The sequence below is a fragment of the Antechinus flavipes genome, chromosome 4 (genome assembly GCF_016432865.1).
Source record: "Antechinus flavipes isolate AdamAnt ecotype Samford, QLD, Australia chromosome 4, AdamAnt_v2, whole genome shotgun sequence".
In the NCBI taxonomy this organism is placed as follows: domain Eukaryota; kingdom Metazoa; phylum Chordata; class Mammalia; order Dasyuromorphia; family Dasyuridae; genus Antechinus; species Antechinus flavipes.
This window is the reverse complement of record NC_067401.1, coordinates 60,018,545-60,038,533: the sequence shown is the minus strand read 5'-3', so window position 1 is coordinate 60,038,533 and position 19,989 is coordinate 60,018,545. Positions and strand designations below refer to the sequence as shown.

The window sequence follows — 19,989 nt, the reverse complement described above, 5'->3', positions numbered from 1 at the left end:
AAAGCCTTTGTACAAACAAAACTAATGCAAACAAAATTAGAAGGGAAGCAACAAACTGGGAAAACCTTTTCACAGTTAAAGTTACTGATAAAGGCCTCATTTCCAAAATATACAGAGAGTTGACTTTATAAGAAATCAAGCCATACTCCAATTGATAAATGGTCAAAGGATATGAACAGACAATTTTCAGATGATGAAATTGAAACTATTTCTACTCATATGAAAGAGTGTTCCAAATCACTATTGATTAGAGAAATGCAAATTAAGACATCTCTGAGATATCACTACACCTCTGTCAGATTGGCTAAGATGACAGGAAAAAATAATGATGAATGTTGGAGGGGATGTGGGAAAACTGGACCCTGATGCATTGTTGGTGGAGTTGTGAACGAATCCAATCATTCTGGAGAGCAATCTGGATTATGCCAAAAAAGTTATCAATCTGTGCATACCCTTTGATCCAGCAGTGCTACTAGTGGGCTTATATCCCAAAGAGATAGTAAAGAAGGGAAAGGGACCTGTATGTGCCAAAATGTTTATGGCAGCCCTTTTTGGGGTGGCTAGAAACAGGAAAATGAATGGATGTCCATCGATTGGAGAATGGTTGGGTAAATTGTGGCATATGAATGTTATGGGATATTATTGTTCTGTAAGAAATGACCAGCAGGATGAGTAGAGAAAGGCTTAGAGACACACATGAACTGATGCGGAAATGAGAAGAGCTAGGAGATCATTACACACTTCAACCACAATAGTGTATGAGGATGTATTCTGATGGAAGTGGATTTCTTGGACAATGAGAAAGATCCAATTTAGTTCCAATTGATCAATGATGGACAGAAGTAGCTACACCCAAAGAAAGAACACTGGGAAATGAATGTGGACTGTTTGCATTTTTGTTTTTCTTCCCGGGTTATTTTTACTTTCTGAATCCAATTCTTCGTGTGCAACAAGAGAACTATTTGGTTCTGCACACATACATTGTATTTAGGATATACCATAACATATTTAAGATGTATAAGACTGCCTGCCATATAGGGGAGGGAGTAGAGGGAGGGAAGGGAAAAGTTGGAACAGAAGTGAGTACAAGAGATAATGTTGTAAAAAATTACCCAAGTATATGTTCTGTCAATAAAAAGTTATTAAAAAAAATAAACTTTGCCCCTTGTCTTGGATATGGGTTCAAGCCTGCAAATTCCCAACCCCAACAATTCCAGGTGGAGTTTTCTGCTTTCCAGAATGCTTGTATGACTTCCCAGAGGAACTGTCATTTTAATATATCAAGGGCCATCTCTTCCATGGAGCCTTCCAGGAGTTCTTTGCAGGCAAAGGGGAGAGTGCTGGTTCTGGAGTTAATCAGAGGATCCTGCCTCCCACTCATTGCCTGGCTGACTTTTGGAGCCAACAAGAGGGTCAGACTTGATGGCCTGTGGAGCCTTTTCAAGTCTAAATGTATGTTTTTTCCAACTCCTCTTGCCCTTAATGAACTCTCTTGGATAATTTCAGTTTCTCCAAACCCTCCACTTCCTCATCACCAAATTGTTTTTATGTATGCATGCATTAGCTTCCTCTCTCCCTCAAACTGCACATTCCTGAAGTACAATGAACATAATTTATATTTCTTCTGCATCTCCATTTAGAACAGGGCTGGACCCATAGCAGGAGCTCAGTAATAGAAACCTGTCAGGTGAGTGAGCAGTGAATCAGCAAAGTGTATACAAATGCCAGTCCCTTCTCTCTGTCCACACTGGCTCCTCTGTTACTGCTTCCTGTCTACAGCTCTGCCAGGTACAAGTCTCACAGGCTTTTTCATTGCTCCCCCATTCTCCCCCTCCAAAATAGGGATGCACTTTTAGAGGGGTCTAACCCTTTTTGCATAATCTCAGTAGCACCAGAAGCAATGGAACTTGGTACCTGCTACCCCCTTGCTCAGTTAAAGGGGAAACATGTCAGAAGGCAATCTGGCACCATACTTATCCCCACCTCAACCTGATATCAGATTCCCTGTAGCAATCTCAATAAGTTCTGGGGGTCTTTGCCCTTGAAAACTGGCATTCTAGGGTTTCTGCCTCCCCACCATCGGACAGTCACCTAGTGCTACCTTTCCTTCAGAACCTCTTTTCCCAAAGCCTTTCTTTTACTACCTGTATCCATAACTGAATCTGTTCTAAAAAATGGCTTAATCCTGTTTGGGTGCTACTTGCCATCCCCCCAATTAATAGTTATAGCTCTGCACTTGTAACATTATCTTTTGAAGGTGAAACAAGAGGACATAAGTGTGTTATTGGGCAAATAGTTTAATTTCCTTGGGCCTCAGTTTCCTCATCTGTAAAATAAAGGGGTTGGACTGGATACCCTCTGAAGTTTCTTCTAGAATCCTATAACATGAAGCTCCTGTCCTCAAGGAACTTACAAACTAGCTGATTTCTTCTAGTTCCATCTGACTAAGAGACAGTTTATATCAAGTGTCCAGGAGAGTATTAGGGATCCCACACATTTTAGGAGCTCTGCACATTGGGAAGGGTTGCTAGATTTGGAGTAAAGGGGTTTGGAAGTGAATCCAAGCTCGGTTGCTGATTCTCCCTGGACCTTCCTTTCTCTGCTGGCAAATGAGAGACTGTCTGGAAAACCTAGAAGATTCATTCCACTTCTCCCTTTGTGACTAGTGAAATAGACAAAGGACTGCGTTCCCCCCTCCCCCCCCCCCCCCCCCCCCCCCCCGCCCCGCCTTCCTCCACAAGGGCCTTGGGCTCTTGAAGAAAAGTTTGCTCAAACTAGATTAAAGGGGGTGTTTTGCACTTCAAAGTGGCTAATCAACAATAAGGAGTATCTACTCCATAAGGATGGTTGGCTGTTTGTGAGGATGGTTGGCTGTTCGATAACCCTGATGTCTGTCAAAATAATCTATGTCAAACATCTCCCATTGTAACCCCCTATCTTTTGCCGTGTAAGGGGCAAGACGAGCCACTGTTTAACTTTAAATGTAACCTCAAGGCTGAACCAGAATGCTTATAAACTGTCCCTACTTCTGCTCAGATGGAACTCTACCAGAGGTCCCTTGGGCAGGTAAATAAACTTTCTCTAAATTACAAACACTTTGGCTGTCTTGAATTTTATTCAACTAGTTTCCTTCAACTACAGCTCATATGACCCCTCTTAGTCAAGGCCATCGTTCAGGGAGGCTAATGTTCTCAGTCTCTGGAAATGACCTTGCATCTATGGACCTAAGTACAGGAAATATTGGGCATATAGGTAGGTCTTCTCTTGGAAATAGAATGGAAAGCATAATGCCCTTCTACAGACATCTAACTCACCCAGCTTTCCCTGCTCATTTCCTTGGTCTCAACAAGGCCCTCCCCTTGAACAGCTGCCAGGTTAGTTTTCTGTTAGTTTCTGTTCCCCAAAGAATCCTCCCCTTTCTAAGCTTTTGGTTTAATGAAGCAGCAGCAGCAGCAGCAGCAGCAGCCATGTCTTTTAGCCAGCCTCCCTACCAGGATCCGGTGAGTCTGCTTGTGGTGGGCTCCATATAGAGGAAGTAGAGTGTGACAGAGTGACATGGACTACTTCCATGCAGCTATAAGGTGCCTGTTCTGAGGACATGCATCTTGGGGCCGGAGGAAATAGGGGAGAATGATTTACTTTAGAGAGAACAGGGGTGGGTACGGAGGTGAATGGGAGCAGGCACCCTGCTCCACAGAGAATGTAAAAAGGTTTGAAACTTCAGATGATCCAATTCCATGGTCCGTTCGGCCCAGAGATCTTTCCTTAAGAGTGACCATGCTGTGGTAAGGATATTACGCATTCTTCAAGATGAAAAATCCTGAGGCAATAGTGAAGTGTGTGTGGGGGAGGTAACTATCTATTTCTAACCCAGAACTGTCTTTGAGTCCCTTTCCTTCCACCTTCCCAGCCCCTGGTCTCCAATGTGGATGACTCCATCTTCCCATGAAATATCCCCAAATCCTAGAAGAATCATAAACCAGGCCTGACAATTTAGAGCCCTAAGACACCTTAGTGGTCATTTATATCATAATGGGATTGGACTAAACCAGTGGTTTGCTAACTCTTTGGTCTCAGTACCCCTTTAGACTCTTAAATGATTGAGGATACCAAAGAGCTTCTGTTTATGTAGGTTATAGATCTTGATAGTTACCTTTTTAGAAATTAAAATGGATCAAATTAAAAATTTTGTTAATTCACTAATTAATTAATTTTAAAAGGGAATAAAAATCTACTACCTGTTTCATAGTATCTTTGAAAAAGAAAATAATTATATTTTCCAAAACAAAAAAATGAGAAGTAAAACTATATTTTGCATGTTTTTGTAAATCCTTTTAATGTCTACTTTAATAGAAGACAATTGTTTGTTATGATATGTTATTTTGGCTGAAGTACATGAAGAAAAGTTAGTTTCTTGCAGATACGTAGTTAAAAAAGGGGGAGCATTTTAAGAGAGTGATAATATTAGTAATATTATAAAACCAATTTTGATCTCAAAACCTTCCCCCCTCCACCAAAGGATTCAGGGAGTCTCTCCTCCCAGTTTCCCCCACCCAAAGGCACTTTAAGAACTATTGAATAGGTAAACTCCTAGCTCTACATCTAGAATCTTTTTAAGTAAGGTTTTTTAAAAATAAATTTGTATTTATAATGTGTGTGTGTGTGTGTGTGTGTGTGTGTGTGTGTGTGTGTAAATATAATTTATAAATGAGGAAACCAAGGTCCAGGGAGCAAACTGAAGGTCCCAAGGCCCCATCCAGATTCAGCTGAGTATATGGAGAAAAGAGGGGAGAAAAGGCATTAGATAGCAGATTTAAGACTTCAGTGGTCTTTGGAGACCACTTAATTTGTGAAACATCAGTTAGATAGGAAACTTGGGGAACCAGGAAGATCTGAGTTCAAATTCTGCCTCAGATACTTACAAGCTGTATGACCCTGGGCCAGTCACTTGATCTCTCTAGAGTCTCAATTTCCTTAGCAATAAAATGGGGGTGATAATAGTACCTACCTCCCAGGATTGCTGTGACAATAGACTGAGAGAATATTTGTAAAGTTCCTCATATTTAATAAATCTACACGTCTTTTCATGCCCTTCCCTTACTTCTACAGGTTTTGAGTTATTAACACTTTGTGGGTTTCAGTTTCCTCATCTGTGTGGATTAAACTAGATGCTAAATTAAGGCACTATCTAAAAACTATGCTCCTTAGCTCCTTCCACAGTGTGGAACAGGTCAGTCTCATCCCTGTTTTGCCCTGTTTCAGCCTTACTTTGTACTGGACTTGTTCTCAATTCAAGAAATTCCCTATTCCAATCCAGGAAATGCTAGCTCAAGTTCACGCCAGGGAATTTGTTCCTATAAGGGCTGGACTTGGCACCTAGATGCCGCCCCAGCTCTGCAGGTTAAACACACGTTGCTATTCTGCCGCTGGCCTGTGACAGTTGGGGGACCAGCAGGCCATTTGGTGAGTGGCTCTCACATTTAGGAGATAAGGGGAGAAAAAAAATTCGCATGGATGTTGGCAGCACTTAGTGGCTGTCTGAGGTCTGAAAAGCAGCCACTGAGTCGTGAGGGCTTTGGAAATTGGACCTGAAATTTATATGATCTGTACTCTGACCCCACTGCTAAGTCTGTGGCAGCTGGGAATAATAATTCATGGAAACTGAAAAGTGGCAATGGAAAAATAGAGAAGTTCAGTTCCCTGACTTTTTGAGAAATTAAATAAATTTTTCTCTGGATTCCTGTCATTCTAGCCCTCTCTTGGTTCCATGATGCATCTTCCATAATGGAGACGGGGTGATATCATGGAGAGTGATGGTTTGGAATCAGGAAGAAACCTTAAGCCACATTTCTGTGGCTTAAGCTGTGTAAACTAGGCCACAGGTACTAGCTGTGCCACTCTGATCAGGTCACTCTCTATCTGGGTCCCTTGTAAAAAGGAGGTGGGGTCGGTTAGATGGCTTTCCCAGAATCTATCTCAAAATCTATAATCTACTAAGTCATGGATGATTTGCATAGATCCTTTTCATATTCCTGTCCTCATAAAACAATGGTGTGGTGGATTCCATTCTGAAACCACACCTGGAAGGGCTCTGGGGCCTCCCCTTCAGCTGTTTCCATTTCCATTTATAATTGGGGAAACTGAGGTCCACAGAAATTATAGGTTCCTAAATCTAGGACTGCCTCAGGGGCCATTTAGATCAATCCTTCCAATTTCCAGAGAAGGAAATGGAGGCACATGGAGATGAAAGAACTTGCTCAGGTCCTACAGCTAGTAAGGATTTGAAATCTCTTCTTCCTAATGTTAGTTCCAGCTTGCTCCCCACAATACTCAGTGCCTCCATACCCTTGTTACTTCTCATTCTCATGGTTTCAGAGATGGTGGAGGGGTGCAGAGGTCTAGGATAGCCTTGGAGGTCCCTATTTAATCCAGGAGGAAGTAATCTCATGACTAAAGTTCTAAAGCCTTGGGTTCTCTGACTGCTTGAGGTTTGGAGCTCAGAGTTTGAGGCAAAAAAGCAAGGTGTCTAGCCCTGGGTGCTGCCTGTGGAAGGAAATGTCACTTTTAATGAGACCAAGGAAAGCAAAAAAAGGTTCCTTGTTCTGATGTGCCATTATCCAACATTGGTACAGAATTCTGCCTCAGTTGCCCATGTACCAGAGAGGAGCATCTCCTGAGGCAGCTAGTGAGTTGTTGTGCACTTGTTTTAATTGTGACCCCACTTGGGGTTTTCTTGGCAAAGATACTGAAGTGCTTCACCAATTCATTTGACAGATTGGGAAACTGAGCCAAATAGGGTTTACATTACTTGTCCAGGGTCACACAGCTAGTAAGTATTTGAATTCAGGAAACAAAGTCTTCCTGATTCCAAGTCTGTCACTCTTTCCACTCAGCCATCTACCTGTCCCATTTTATACGTGAGAAAATAGAGATTCAGAGAGGTAGTGACTTATCTCATTTACAGTGAGTAAATATTAGGCAAGATCTCCACTGCCCCATACTTTATTTTAATTTTTTTCTACCACTTAAAAATGTTAGCTAACCATTTTCTGTCCCCAAGGCTGAACTTTAATTTTATGAATTCTTGTCGGCAGTTTAAACTCTTTTTTAAAAAAGTGTAAATCCAATCATTTGGCAGTCAAGGCCAACTTAATATAACACCTCTTTCTGACAATCTTGTCTGAATTTTTTGATGCAACTGGCAAGTCAATACAGAGACATGGGGTTGACCAGAAAACCAAACACTGGGTGGAGAGAAGCTGCTGACAGGATTACTGTATGCTTACAGTCTCTCCTACCTGAGAGCTGATCACTACCTCCCTCCAAGGCACAGGCTGCTGGGGGCAGGGCAGCTGGGCACATGGAGATGGGAGGCAGAGATGGGAAGGAAACAGCACCTTCAACCCCAAACCACCGCTCAGCCTGGTATCCCATCATTCCATCCCATTTCCTTACCTCCCATTTAAAACTCTTTCAGGGATGCCTGCCAGAGTCCTGCATTTGTAGGAGACAAAATAGCCAGCTGTCCCTCCTGGCCATGAATGTCAAAGTTACAGTTAGAAAGCTTCAAATGCAAATAAGTCCACAAAGACTTTCTTATGGAGAAGATGGAATAGCTACATTTGGGAAGGTTCAGCCTCAGCCCCTAATGAGACAGGGATCGTGGGGTATTACAAAACCCAAAGCTTTAGGGCAGATTGCAGATGTGAGGATCAAAACACAGTTCTGAAGTGGACTCAGGGATGCTCAGGGCCACATGACTGGTAAGTGTCTGAGGCTGGATTTGAACTCAGGAAGATGAAACTTCCTGACTTGAGGTCCAGCTCTTCAAAGTTCTACCTATTTAGTGCCACCAAGAGCCTGTGTTTGGATGTGTCATTGAAAAAATATACTAGATCATCTCTGAAATGCCTTCCAATCCAAGAGTGACCAAGAGCTGGAGGCATATGGAGGAATCCTTGAATCTCCTCACCTGCCCTTTTGGGCTCTCTGTGGGCAGAAGGCAACAAAAAGAAGCTTTGGTGATACAAATAAGATCATTTTGTTACTACTATGTTACCTTCAGCCAGGAAATGAACTGATGTGGCTTCAAGATAAGCTGCAATGTTTCTTAAGAGTATTTGTAGTTTCAACTTGGTCTCCAGCAGCCGAATGAAAGGCTTTTCCTGCTGTCAGTGAAATTTCAGGCTTCAGAAAAGAGGTGCAGGAAGTAGTTTCCAGAGCCCCTGATATCACCCCATAAGTGGCGAGCTCAATTTAACTGAGGCCGCATCTGCTCCCAGTCCTGGGGAGGCAGATGAGATGAATTTATCATGTTTTTCAGTGAGGAAACTGAGGCTCCAAGGAGGGAGGACTTGCCAGAAGTCACCCAAATAATAAGTGATAGAATTAGAACTAAGTAGAATAAGGTGTGGCAAACACTTATGGATTTGAGACTAATCTTCTTGGGGCAGCTACATGTTGCCTTGAATAGAAGACCAGCCCTGAAGTCAAGAGGACCTGAATTCAAATGAGGGAGAGAGAGAGAGAGAGAAAGAGAAAAAAAGAAAGAGAGACAGAGAGACATGGGGAGTGCTACAGAGAAACATACACAGAGACAGAGATAGAGATGGAGAGATACAGTAAGACAGACATAGAGAGATTGAGAGAGACACACAGAGAGAGATAGAGACAGAGAGAAACAGAGACACTGAGAGAGAATAATTTTCTCTAGATGAAAAAGGAATGACAAGCTTAGATCCAGGAAGACCTAGATTCAAATCCAACCTCTGACACTAGCTGCATGACCCTAGCAAGTCACTTAACCTTGTTTGCCTCAGTTGCCTCAGTTCTGGAAAATAAACTAGAGAAGGAAATGGCAAACCACTCCAGGATGTTTGCCAAGAAAATCCCAAATGGGGTCATGTAAATTCATGTTCCACTGAAAAATGACTGAACCCACATATCTTTTCTGATTCTAGTAAATTTTTGATTTAAAACAAAAACAAAATGCAACTGTATACACACAAACATGCAGTGGAAAATATTCAGAGAATTTAAAAGCTCTCTTGTTGAGAGATGGAAATTAATTTTTAAATATTTAGCCACCTATTGAAAAATAATAACTTACTATGATATGAAATATTTATCTTTGTACTAGCTAGTGACAGTACGAAATGATAAAAAGTACTTGAAGTCCAATTGGACATGTGACTTCATTTGAAACAAATCACATTTATTTATGTAATACGTGCATATGATATATGCAATATAATATATACATGTGTATATATTATATAAACTAACCTTCATAAGGAGAGAATCCTTTAAATGCGACTTTTCTCTCACAGAGTGACTCTCTCACAGAAATTCTACTGAAGGACTGTTACTAACTGGTTTATTTGAAAATCTACCAAGTAGAAGAATTGTTACCTGCACAAAGCATAAGTTTAAATTGGAAAATAAACTTAATACTGCAATGAGAGGCAATACATTTGTTTTTGCAGAATGTTTAAGGTTAAGATTTAAGATAGCTAGAAAAATGCATCCTAGTTTTCACAGTCTGTCATCTGTGTTGTAAGAATGAAGAAGTTAGGGACACTTTGATCACAGGATTACATGGCTGATGAGGTACAACTGGAGGTAACAGGGGGAAAAGGGAACTACTCAGTTGTACAGTACTGAATAAGAGCATGTGCATGGGTCTGATGGTATTATATTAGTAAGACACTTAAGGAGAGGTCATGACTCTAGTAAATTTTTTATCATTCTAGCAAAGCAACTCTTGAATAGTGGTTCTCAATTTTTTTTTTTTTTTGGTGTTAGGATCTCTCTACATTCTTAAAAATTACTGAGGACCCCCTAAAGAGTTTTTGTCTTATGCATTATACTAGTTGATATTTATTATATTAGAAATTAAAATCCTTTGTATTGTTGTGAAAATAATTTTGGCCTCATGTATTTCCTGAAAGGAACCAGATTCCTGAACTATGTTTGGAGAATACAGGTCTGGAAACAGTTGTATATATTTGTTCATTGAAGATATAATGGAAAAGGAGATTGGACAGGGGTGGGATTGCCAATTAAAAATTATGGGACAACAACTGAGGACTTTGGGGGAAGGAATTGCTGGAGGATAGTAATAATATTGCAAAAAAAATTTTTTAAATTAATAGAATAAACATTTAAAGCATTTAAACATTTAAAATGCATAGAAAGGAGCAGAAATAAGTTCAAAAGGGGAAATAAAAGCAGGAATATGTATTGAAACTGTCATGGGAAATTTAATACCTTTTAAAAAACAAAGTGCTTATAATAGTAGTTCATAGTTTGCTAAGCATCTGATGCATGTGTAGACTCCATCAGTTTTCCAAGATGGTCCTGGCAAGATATTAGAAGATAACCTATTTTCCAGAACTAAGAACAGCAAGTTTCTGTCCTGAACTTGGCAAAACAACAATTCTTTGTATTCTTCCTCTGGATGATCTAAGCCACAGCCAAATCCAAGAATTGTTTCCCAAAGGCATCAGGTGGTCTCTGAGCTTAGACAAGCATCTTTAGTACCCATGAAGCTCTGCTATGAATCAAACATGTCAAATTGTTATTGTTACCCCTCATTGTCAGGGCTACTGTCACTTTGAAGCCATTGGTATAAATATTGAGATCTTCCCACAGATGGCGTAGGCCTTGGGACGATGTGTCTTTGCTTGTAAGCTATTGCCCTCACTTTGAAATTAAACTTCTGTTTGATTCCTGACTCTCCTGTCTCTAGCTAGCTTTGTTTGGCTCTGGCCACTCACATGTTAGGGACCATTCTGATCTGATTGAAGTCCATATGAACCTGATTCCTATTACAACAATTTATTATGTAATACTCTCTTTGCTATTCTTCTTTGCTTATTGAAATATTCATGTTTGTTGATGTCTATTAAGGTCATAAAAACAATAAAATGGGAACAATAAAAATAAAATTGATAAGACATCAAGAAGTTCTGAAAGGGACATAAATAGAGCAATTTTGTTACTATAAAGTTATATTTTATACAGACTTTCTGAAAAACAAATTGAATGCAGGAGAAATTCATAGTTTCATATTTGGTTTTCTTTTTTGTTTTCTGTTGAAATTCATATATTTACTAATAATTGCTAAGTTCATAATAAAAAAAAAAGAAAAGCAAATTTTAAATGGCTATAGAAAAAGAGGAGAAAACCATGGTCTTATGGATAGGAGGGAGAAAGACCTCCCTTCCATTCTATAAAGTGATGGCAGACAGTAGTAAAATCCCAGGGAGCCATCTCATCAGGCCTTGAAGGCCTTGGTCTGCTTCAACTTTGACTCTAAATCCAGACCCTGGAGGATAGAACTTTCCTGGATTTTTTTTTTTTTTGCCTAGAGACCTAGAACTGACAACTATGTCCTTCATTCTTTCTGCAGCCCATTCCATTTTCTGGACCTATCCAGGGTGGACTCAAGGATGGACATGAGATCACTGTCAATGGGTCGGTCCTTCTTACTGATGGGAATAGGTATTTCTTTCTTCTGTTTTACTCCTACAGGTGAACCAGGTACCCATCAGCAGGTGTAGGCATGAGTAACCATTCCAGAATTGTCCCTGGCAATTGCTTTGACCTCTCAGTTGTTCCACTAGACTTCAGAAGCTGAACAAACTCATGGGTCAGAAAACCGTATGAAGGTAAAACTCATATGGCAGTGATCTCCTGACTGGCCCCTCACAAGATTTGAGTTTATAGGTGATTTACAGCAACAGTTACATTGGATCAGTCTCTGGACCTGACTTTATATGAGAGGTGACTGGTCAGCATTAAGGGGATGGTTGCTAACATGGAAACAGTTGTTCAACTCAATTTAGCCACCTTGTCTGAAGTGCCTGCTACATATAAGAACCAGGAATAGCAACTTTTTTTTTTCTGTAATAAGTGTCTCCCCTCAGGAAACCTATATTATAATGTGAGAAGAGTGCAGGAACTACATGCACATAGAGTTGAGTAAATACAACATAGATTGTAATGAAAGCAGAGGAAAACTCTAGGGGAAAAAAAGGCAATGCTGGAAGCGGGAGTATGGAGAAGAAGGTCATGAATTGAGGGAGGAAATCCCTCTACTGAGCCTTATTATTATTTTTCTGAGGCAATTGCGGTTAACTGACTTGCCCAGAGTCACACAGGCAGGAAGTGTTAAGTGTCTAAGACCAAATTTGAACTCAGGTCCTCCTGACTTCAGGGCTAGTGCTCTATCGATACACTGCAAGGATCAATGTTGAGAAATTATCCATGCACATGTGTTGAAAATAAAAAGCTTTAATTAAACAAAAGGAAAGATGAAGAAGAAGAAGAAGAAGAAGAAGAAGAAGGAGGAGGGTGTGATCACCTCCCTTTGGGGGCTCTGACCTCCCTGAGGAGTCAGGGATGACATGACCACCTGTATTCTAAAACAAAAGAAAGCAGGAGATGTAATGGGCTGAAGCTCGAGTTGATGCACTGAGGTCCCAAGTATGTGAAGCTAAAATAGTAATTGGACCATACGCTATTAATACATGCTTGGAGAAAGAATGCCCCCTGCCCACTCTTTGTGCAAGTCCTGATGTGTTGTATAGGAAATGACATAGGGACAATTTTGGTGGGTGGAGGCAGAGGGGCAGGAAGAGAGGTGGAGAGAGAATGCAGCTGTTCACATTACCCCTCCACAGAGAATAAAGATTGAAGACTATTTAGCTTCACATACTTGGGACCTCAGTGCATCAACTCGAGCTTCAGCCCATTACATCTCCTGCTTTCTTTTGTTTTAGAATACAGGTGGTCATGTCATCCCTGACTCCTCAGGGAGGTCAGAGCCCCCAAAGGGAGGTGATCACACCCTCCCTGACTTCTCAGGAAAGGAGGTGAAAGCACTAAAAAGAAAATGATCACGCCTTCCCTGACATCTCAGGAAGGGAGATGAAAAGCACCAAAGGGAAGTGGGGGTTGCTAGCGGGTTTCAGGGCTGAAGGCTCTTATTAGAAACAGGTATGCACAAACCCATCAGCATGGGAGGTGTTACACAAGCACATAGCAATAACACAGAGGCTATTAGTGATGACCCTCCCCACAATCAGTCTAGGCTCGATGTGGTGTAACAAACATGAATTGTACACACAAGTAACAGTATAACAAACAATATAAATGAACATGGTGTTGTAAAAGATTGCCATAAGTCCTAGAAGGAAGGTATGTAAACAACAGTCACACATACGCCTTCTTCAGCAGCCAAGAGATAGTCCAAAACCAATCTATTGTCCATTGCTTCACATGTCAGGGAATCCAATGATCTCCCCAAGTTTTTGAAGTCCTGCAAAAGTCTTTTTATGTGTTAGGGAATCCAATGATTCCAGCAGATTTTGAAGTCCTGTAACAGTCTTATCATTTCTTTTTCAGTCATGTTTGACTCTCTGTGACCCATTTAGGGCTTTCTTGAGAAAGATACTGCAGAGATTTGCTGTTTCCTTCTCCAGTTCATTTGATAGATGAAGAAACTGAAACAAAAGGCATTAATTCTTACCAGGGTCACACAACTAGGAAATGTCTGAGCCAGATTTAAACCCACAAAAGACCCAGCACTCCAGCCACTGCTAATCCCCTTAGCCTCATTACCTGTCTACTACTTTGTAAAAATCAAGGAGGGCAGATTTTATGTGATCTAAATTTTGTAGCTTCCCCAGAATCTAGCTTAATCAACATTAATGAATTGAATTTGTGGGTTACCCTAACATACTCAGCTAAAGTAGGAATATGAATCCAAAACATTGCCAGGGAAAATAAAATATGTCATTAAGTCAAAGAATATTTCTTGAATCTGACAAAGTGCTCATGTGAAAATTAGAGGGACTTTGAGGGCAAGATTGTGGATACAAAGTAAAAAATGTCTGGTTGGGAATCAGACCACAAAAAAGTAATTTATATTCACTGGCCTTTACTTCTCTCTTTGGGAAAATAAGGATGTTAGACAAGTTCAGGGATTCTTCTTCTTCTTCTTCTTCTTCTCTTCTTCTTCTTCTTCTTCTTCTTCTTCTTCTTCTTCTTCTTCTTCTTCATCTTTCCTTTTGTTTAATTAAAGCTTTTTATTTTCAACACATGTGCATGGATAATTTCTCAACATTGATCCTTGCAGTCTTGTGTTCCAATTTTTTCCCCTCCTTCTCCCCACTTCTCCCCTAAGTAATCCAATATATGTTAAAGATATGTGTGAAGTCCAATATATGCATACATATTTATACAATTATCTTGCTGCATAAGAAAAATCAAATCAAAAAAGAAAAAATGAGAAAGAAAACAAAATGTAAACAACAACAAAGAGAGTTAAAATGCTATGTGATCCCCACTCAGTTCCTACAATCCTCTCTCTGGATGTAGATGGCTCTCTTCATCACAAGATCATTGGATCTGGCCTGAATTGTCTCATTGTTGAAAAGAGCCATGTCTATTAGATTTGAAGATCAGGGCTTCTTAATCTAGATTCAAGAAGTCTGTAAAACTAGATGGCAAAAAGAGCTCTTTATTTCACTGTAATGAAATGCATTTAAAACTATGGTTCTGAGGAGATCCAGGAACTTTATTAGAATGCTGGAGGAACCAGGATACTTAAAAGATTAAGAATTCTAGTACTAGGGAATGTCTAAGGAGAGCACTGCACCTAGATAGGAGACCTGGCTTCCAATCTCAGGTCTGCTACTTCCCTCCTGCTACTGGAGAAGATGCTCCATGAGAACAGGGATTCTATGTGGTCTAAACTGTGCATCTCTCTTTCCTCCCAACCTCTTCCATGCAGTACAAAGAACATCCCTATGGTCTGGAGCAGACAGAAGGGGTTTCTTGGAGGAAATGGTACTTGAGTAATCAAAAGGAAGGGCTAAGAATAAGTGAATATTCTTGTCATTTATCATCTGAGAAGTCACAGGATTATGCATTTAGAGACATTTCAAGATGCAGGCATGTAAAATAAAATATTACAGGGAAAAGTGTCGCAAAGACTAAAAGGAAGGAAAGAGAAAAGAGGAATGATAGAGAAAAGAGAGTTAAGACTAAGAAGTAGTCTCTGGGCCTGGTGTCTGGGAACCAGCCATCACCAAAACACAACATCCACTAACTGTTTTTATTTTTTTGGCCCCTGAACTAGTTTTGCTGTGAATTTTCAATGTGGATCCACTGGAAACATAGTCTTTCATTTCAACCCTCAATTTGAAGATGGTGGCCATGTAGTATGCAATACAAAGACATTTGGTTCCTGGGGGCCCGAAGAGAAGAAGATGCAGATGCCTTTTCAGAAGGGAAAATGTTTTGAAATTCGTTTTCAGGTTCGCAATGAAGGCTTCAATGTAAGTAGAGCATCATCCCTCCTAAACCACTTTTCTTTGAAAGAGTACAGGAATTACAAGTTGGAGGGCTGGGTTCAAGAAAGTTAGCTTCAGGAGTACAATATAGAAAATATAGAAAATGCATGATTTGGTGAAAGCAGTTTGTTTGAAAAAGATCAGAGGCTTTAGTGACTCATACTAAATGTGAATCACTAGTGTAACAGTCACAAGAGCAGTTAAATCTAACCTGGTCCTGTTTTATTCTGCCTTGTTCCGACTGGCACTGGAGTACTGTGTTTGGTCTCGGGCATCATAGATCAGAAAGGGCCCTGCTAACCTGGAATGTGTCCATAGGAGACTAACCAGAATGGTGAAGCATCTTGGGTCCATGGCAGGAGATGAAGCAACTGGGAATAGGATGTTTAACCTCAGAAGGGAAAACTCAGGAGAGACATGACTGATGCTTTCAAATATTTAAAGAACCATCATGCTCAGGAGAGATTTGATTTATTTTATTTGGTGTCAGATTGTAGAACCAGCAACACTGGGTGGGAGCTTGATGTTAACTATTCTCAGTAATTCTCTTCCATCAGAAGATTCCTTTTCAAAGGCTCATGTTTATGGCTCCCAAGGTCCCACTGACTTTCCTGCTCATACAGCTTCCTCTTGTTGGCAGGTGTTGGTGAATGGGAATTATTTTGTTCAGTACCCGCACCGGATCCCTTTCCATGAGGTGGATACCATCACAATTGAGGGCATAGTGCAGGTGTCCTCCATCAACTTCCAGGTCAGAATGGATGGCACAGGTCTCCTCCACTTCCTATCCCAAAGAAAGGGCAGAAATCCCAATGAATGGCAGCTGCCACAGGCCAGGAGAAAGCTCTTTCCTCCCCTTATTTAGCCCCCAACCCTCACTGCTCCCTCTCCTGAATTAGGATGGGGAAAGCTCTGTTATCTTCCCCCAGCGGTGTACCTCCTTTACTTCACTTAGATTTGGCTGTTTCCTTCTTCCATTTTTGGCACCTAGCACAATGGCTGGCAGACATTTAATCAAGATTGATTTAATTGAATTGAATTGAACTAGACTGAACTGGACTGCATTCCTGCAGGGCACTATTCTCTGCTCTCTGTTATCAAAATATTAAAACAACAACAACAATAACCAAAAAAAAACAAAACAAAACAGGACACCTGTTCATAGACTTAACCCTTGAGAGGGACAGAGTAGTACCTTCAAAAGCACAAGATCTGAGGCCAGCCAGCCAGGCTCCAGGGAACAGGTCCTTTTGATGCTTTAGCAATGACACTGCTTTGTTTTTCATGCCTTCCAGCCTCCAGACTATGCCTGGCCACCTGCTCCTTCTACTGTCATCGTAAGTCTTAAGAGTCCCCGATTCTTTTTGCTTTATTTTATTTCCTATTTCTCACTTTGGTCAGATCAGGACTAGAGTGGAAATGTCCTAGAGAGCTGGTTCAGGGATTGCCTGGGAGGGAATCATCCCTGAGCACCTTTTCTTAGCCCTGAATGGGACCCTTTCCCTACAGCCTGGTCTCTTGTGCTAGAACCTGAAGAATAAGTGATATCATTCATATAGCACTTTCAGATTGGTATCATATTTCATAAACATTATCTTCTGTCACCCCTAGTGCCCTTGTATTTGCATTAAAATTATTTATGCGATTTGTTTTCATATAACCTTCATTTTAAAGTATATTCCACCTCCATCCCCTATCCAAAGAGCTATATTACATGACAGAACGTATGATCAGTGTTTCACATTCAGAGTCCCCTGGTGTCTGAAAAGAAGAAGCTAAAGATTCTTATTTCCTTTCCTCCCCAAGAAATGAGGGAGAAAAAGAGTTTAAAATCTTGGTACATTTGAATGATTGTGAATGATTTTCTTAAATATGTTTCAGATGATGGTGACAAAGGCACAGGATGAGATTTCTACCAAAACCCTGGGGGAAATAGGAAAACCTTTTCTATCTAGAGAGTATTCAAGATTAACCTGTAAGACTAGTACCCTTGAGGGATCTTCAGTGGGTTTGATGGTTGGTGCATTAATTGAGTTTTTTTCCCTTCTTGTTCCTCTTTTCAGACTCAAATTCCTGGCATCAATTTTCTTCCACCGGTACCCAGGGTAAGATTTTCATCACTGATCATTCTATGGCCTCATCCATTCATTCATTTATCCATCTCCCACCCTTCATCTGTTGAAATAGACTGAGTCATGTACTGTGACAAGAGCCAGGGTCTAGGAATGCTAGACTCAAGATAAAAGCTCTGAAACTGGAAAGGTTCTTTAATCTAATCTTCTAAGTGAATAATCATTTATTAAGTACCTATTATATGCCAGGTATTGTGCTAAGTGCTAAAGATTTTTACAGAGGAGGAAAGTCAGTTTCAGAAAGAGTGAAATATAGGGTCTCTTCCAGCTCTAATCTATGGAGTGGAATCATAGGGAGAGTAGACTTCAAAATCAGTAAAATTGGGTTCAAATCCTACTGTAGACTCTTACTAGTTGTGTGACTCTGGATGAGTCAATTAGCTCCTCAATTTCCTTCTAGTCTCTAAGGTTTCTTCCAGCTCCAAATATATGATCTTATGTTGAAATGGCTGGTCACATGGGTAAGTGTCAGTGGTGGGATCTAAGTCCATTCTCTGATTCCAAAGTCAATGTGCTTTCCTCTCCATCAGGAAGGAATGGTGCCTGAGAAGCTGAAGTGGGAGTAAGGAGAGAGGAACTTGTCTTCCTTTTGAAGGGAAAGCAGCATCTGGAGTATCTGAGCTCATGCCATAAAAACCTTTGTCCCACACTCCCTATGTTCCAAGTCTAGAAGTCCTAGGACCCTAGGGATAGAAAGGGCTTAAGCCAACAGCTTGTCCAAGTCCCTGATTTTGCAGATGAAGAGGCTGAATTACTAAGGTGACACAGACAGAAAAGATGGTATTTAAATCCATATTGTGTGACTATGGATTGAGTGTTCTTTTTATATCCCTGCTCATCCTCCTAGATTTGACTTATCCTCTCCCAGCTCAGGGTAAGTGAGGAGGTTGGGGAGGAGATATGGAGGAACATGTTCAGGAGCAAGACAGGCGGTACTTGTGAGTCAGACTTGTGACAATGAGGAAGAAAGTGTGAAATTTCTTAAGCTTTAGAAGAAATTGTGAAAAGAAAGGAAAATCAGTTCCCCTCCAGTAGCAAGGGCAATGGAGCCATAATCTGCAGAGAAGCAGAGAGACAGGCTTTGGAAACACTTCTGTCTTAAGTTCCAGAACCAAATAGACATTCTTCAGCTTATATTTTAGGAGGAAGATGTGTGTGTGCATGTGTATGTGTCTTTATATGTCTGTGCATCTGTATGTGTGTGAGGCTGTGGATGTCTGTATATTACTACGTGTGTAGGGGACTGTTTGGATTTTTATTGTCTGATTATCACTCTGTGACTGGATTATTATTTCTGGGTGTGAAGGTGTTACTGATTCTAGGTTTTTCCATTGTTTCCATCTAGGTACCTGCTTTCCCAAACACTTTGTACACTAGTCAGTTGTATGTAAGTTGTTACCTTGTGCTCATGGTGGAGGGCAGTGGGGAGGATGGCATGAGCCTCAGACTCTGTGACCCAAGAGGAAATGGTCCTTCTGGGGTGGAGAGGGCCCGAGAAAGCTCAGAAAGTTAAAATTACCCCCCCCTTTTTTTTTCATATTTCTTAGGCCATCATGTCAGCAATATCCCTCTCTCTTATCTTGACTCTATGGTAAACCAGTTCAATTCTATATAAAATCTTCTCTAAAATTATTGCTTTGCCATATCTTCTCCCTGGAATACTTCTATCACATGAGGCATTGTTCCAAAGTTTTTCTATTGCCTTCAGAATGCAATATAAAATCTTCTTTGGAGATTTTAAAATTGTTCATAAAGTCTCCTTATATTTCTAGTCTTTTTATAATCCATTCTACATCACCTATTTTGTGATTCAGTAACTCTGTCCTACTAGCTTTTCCTCACCCAAAAAACTACAACTCTTGATTCCAAAACATTTTCACAGGCTGTTTGTTATCCATCTCTGGAATTCTTCCTTTCTTCATCTCTACCTCCTAGCTTTTCTGCCTTCCTTGTTCTATATGTGGCAATTATTCTTAATACATTAAGTATCTGTAATATTGACCGAGGTTGTAGCCCTCTCATTCTTTTATAAATGGTTTTTGAGTTTAAAATATTCATTATTCTATAGCTAAGCCTATCTGGAGTTAGCTAGATTGACCCTTTGGTAACAGAAATGAAGTTCATCTCTGGGTTTCTAAATTCTGTTCAGCTTTCAGGGCTTTTGAGAACCCAAGCTCATATCCATACAATTACCATTTATACTAATCTCTTCTTTGCAAGAAAAACCAATCACATTAAATCCCATGTTTTTTTAATACAAGAAACTGAGCAGAAACTACCTATTCACCCTCACAATAATTCCTATCAATACATTTACCTTTTTGTGATTAACTTTTTCTGAAGCAAGCAAGGACTATCACTGAATATATTGATCCAATATTTTTAATGAACTGTCAAGTCAGAGATGGCAAGATGATTTAACAGATAGTCAGAGATTATAGGGGACCTTAGCACTAAACACAGAATTGAAAGTTGTATAGCAGTTCCATCACCTA

General features: G+C 40.4%; 1 protein-coding gene across 4 annotated transcripts; it reads left to right on the top strand.

Moving 5' to 3' along the window:
- Positions 1-2,971: 2,971 nt before the first annotated feature.
- Positions 2,972-18,949, top strand: LOC127559429 (galectin-9B-like). Of its 4 annotated transcripts, XM_051993208.1 has the most exons (8): positions 3,273-3,500; positions 11,414-11,505; positions 15,149-15,347; positions 16,003-16,113; positions 16,658-16,699; positions 17,244-17,337; positions 17,426-17,467; positions 18,840-18,949. In XM_051993208.1, the coding sequence occupies exons 1-8, from the start codon at positions 3,276-3,278 to the stop codon at positions 18,869-18,871; spliced, it is 837 nt and encodes a 278-aa protein (XP_051849168.1). In that variant the 5' UTR covers positions 3,273-3,275; the 3' UTR covers positions 18,872-18,949. The 4 variants fall into 4 exon arrangements, with proteins under 4 accessions (XP_051849170.1, XP_051849168.1, XP_051849167.1 ...); XM_051993210.1 differs by lacking the exons at positions 3,273-3,500; positions 18,840-18,949 and adding an exon at positions 2,972-3,066 and having other exon boundaries at positions 17,426-17,588; XM_051993207.1 differs by lacking the exon at positions 18,840-18,949 and having other exon boundaries at positions 17,426-17,596.
- The last annotated feature ends 1,040 nt before the right edge of the window (positions 18,950-19,989 follow it).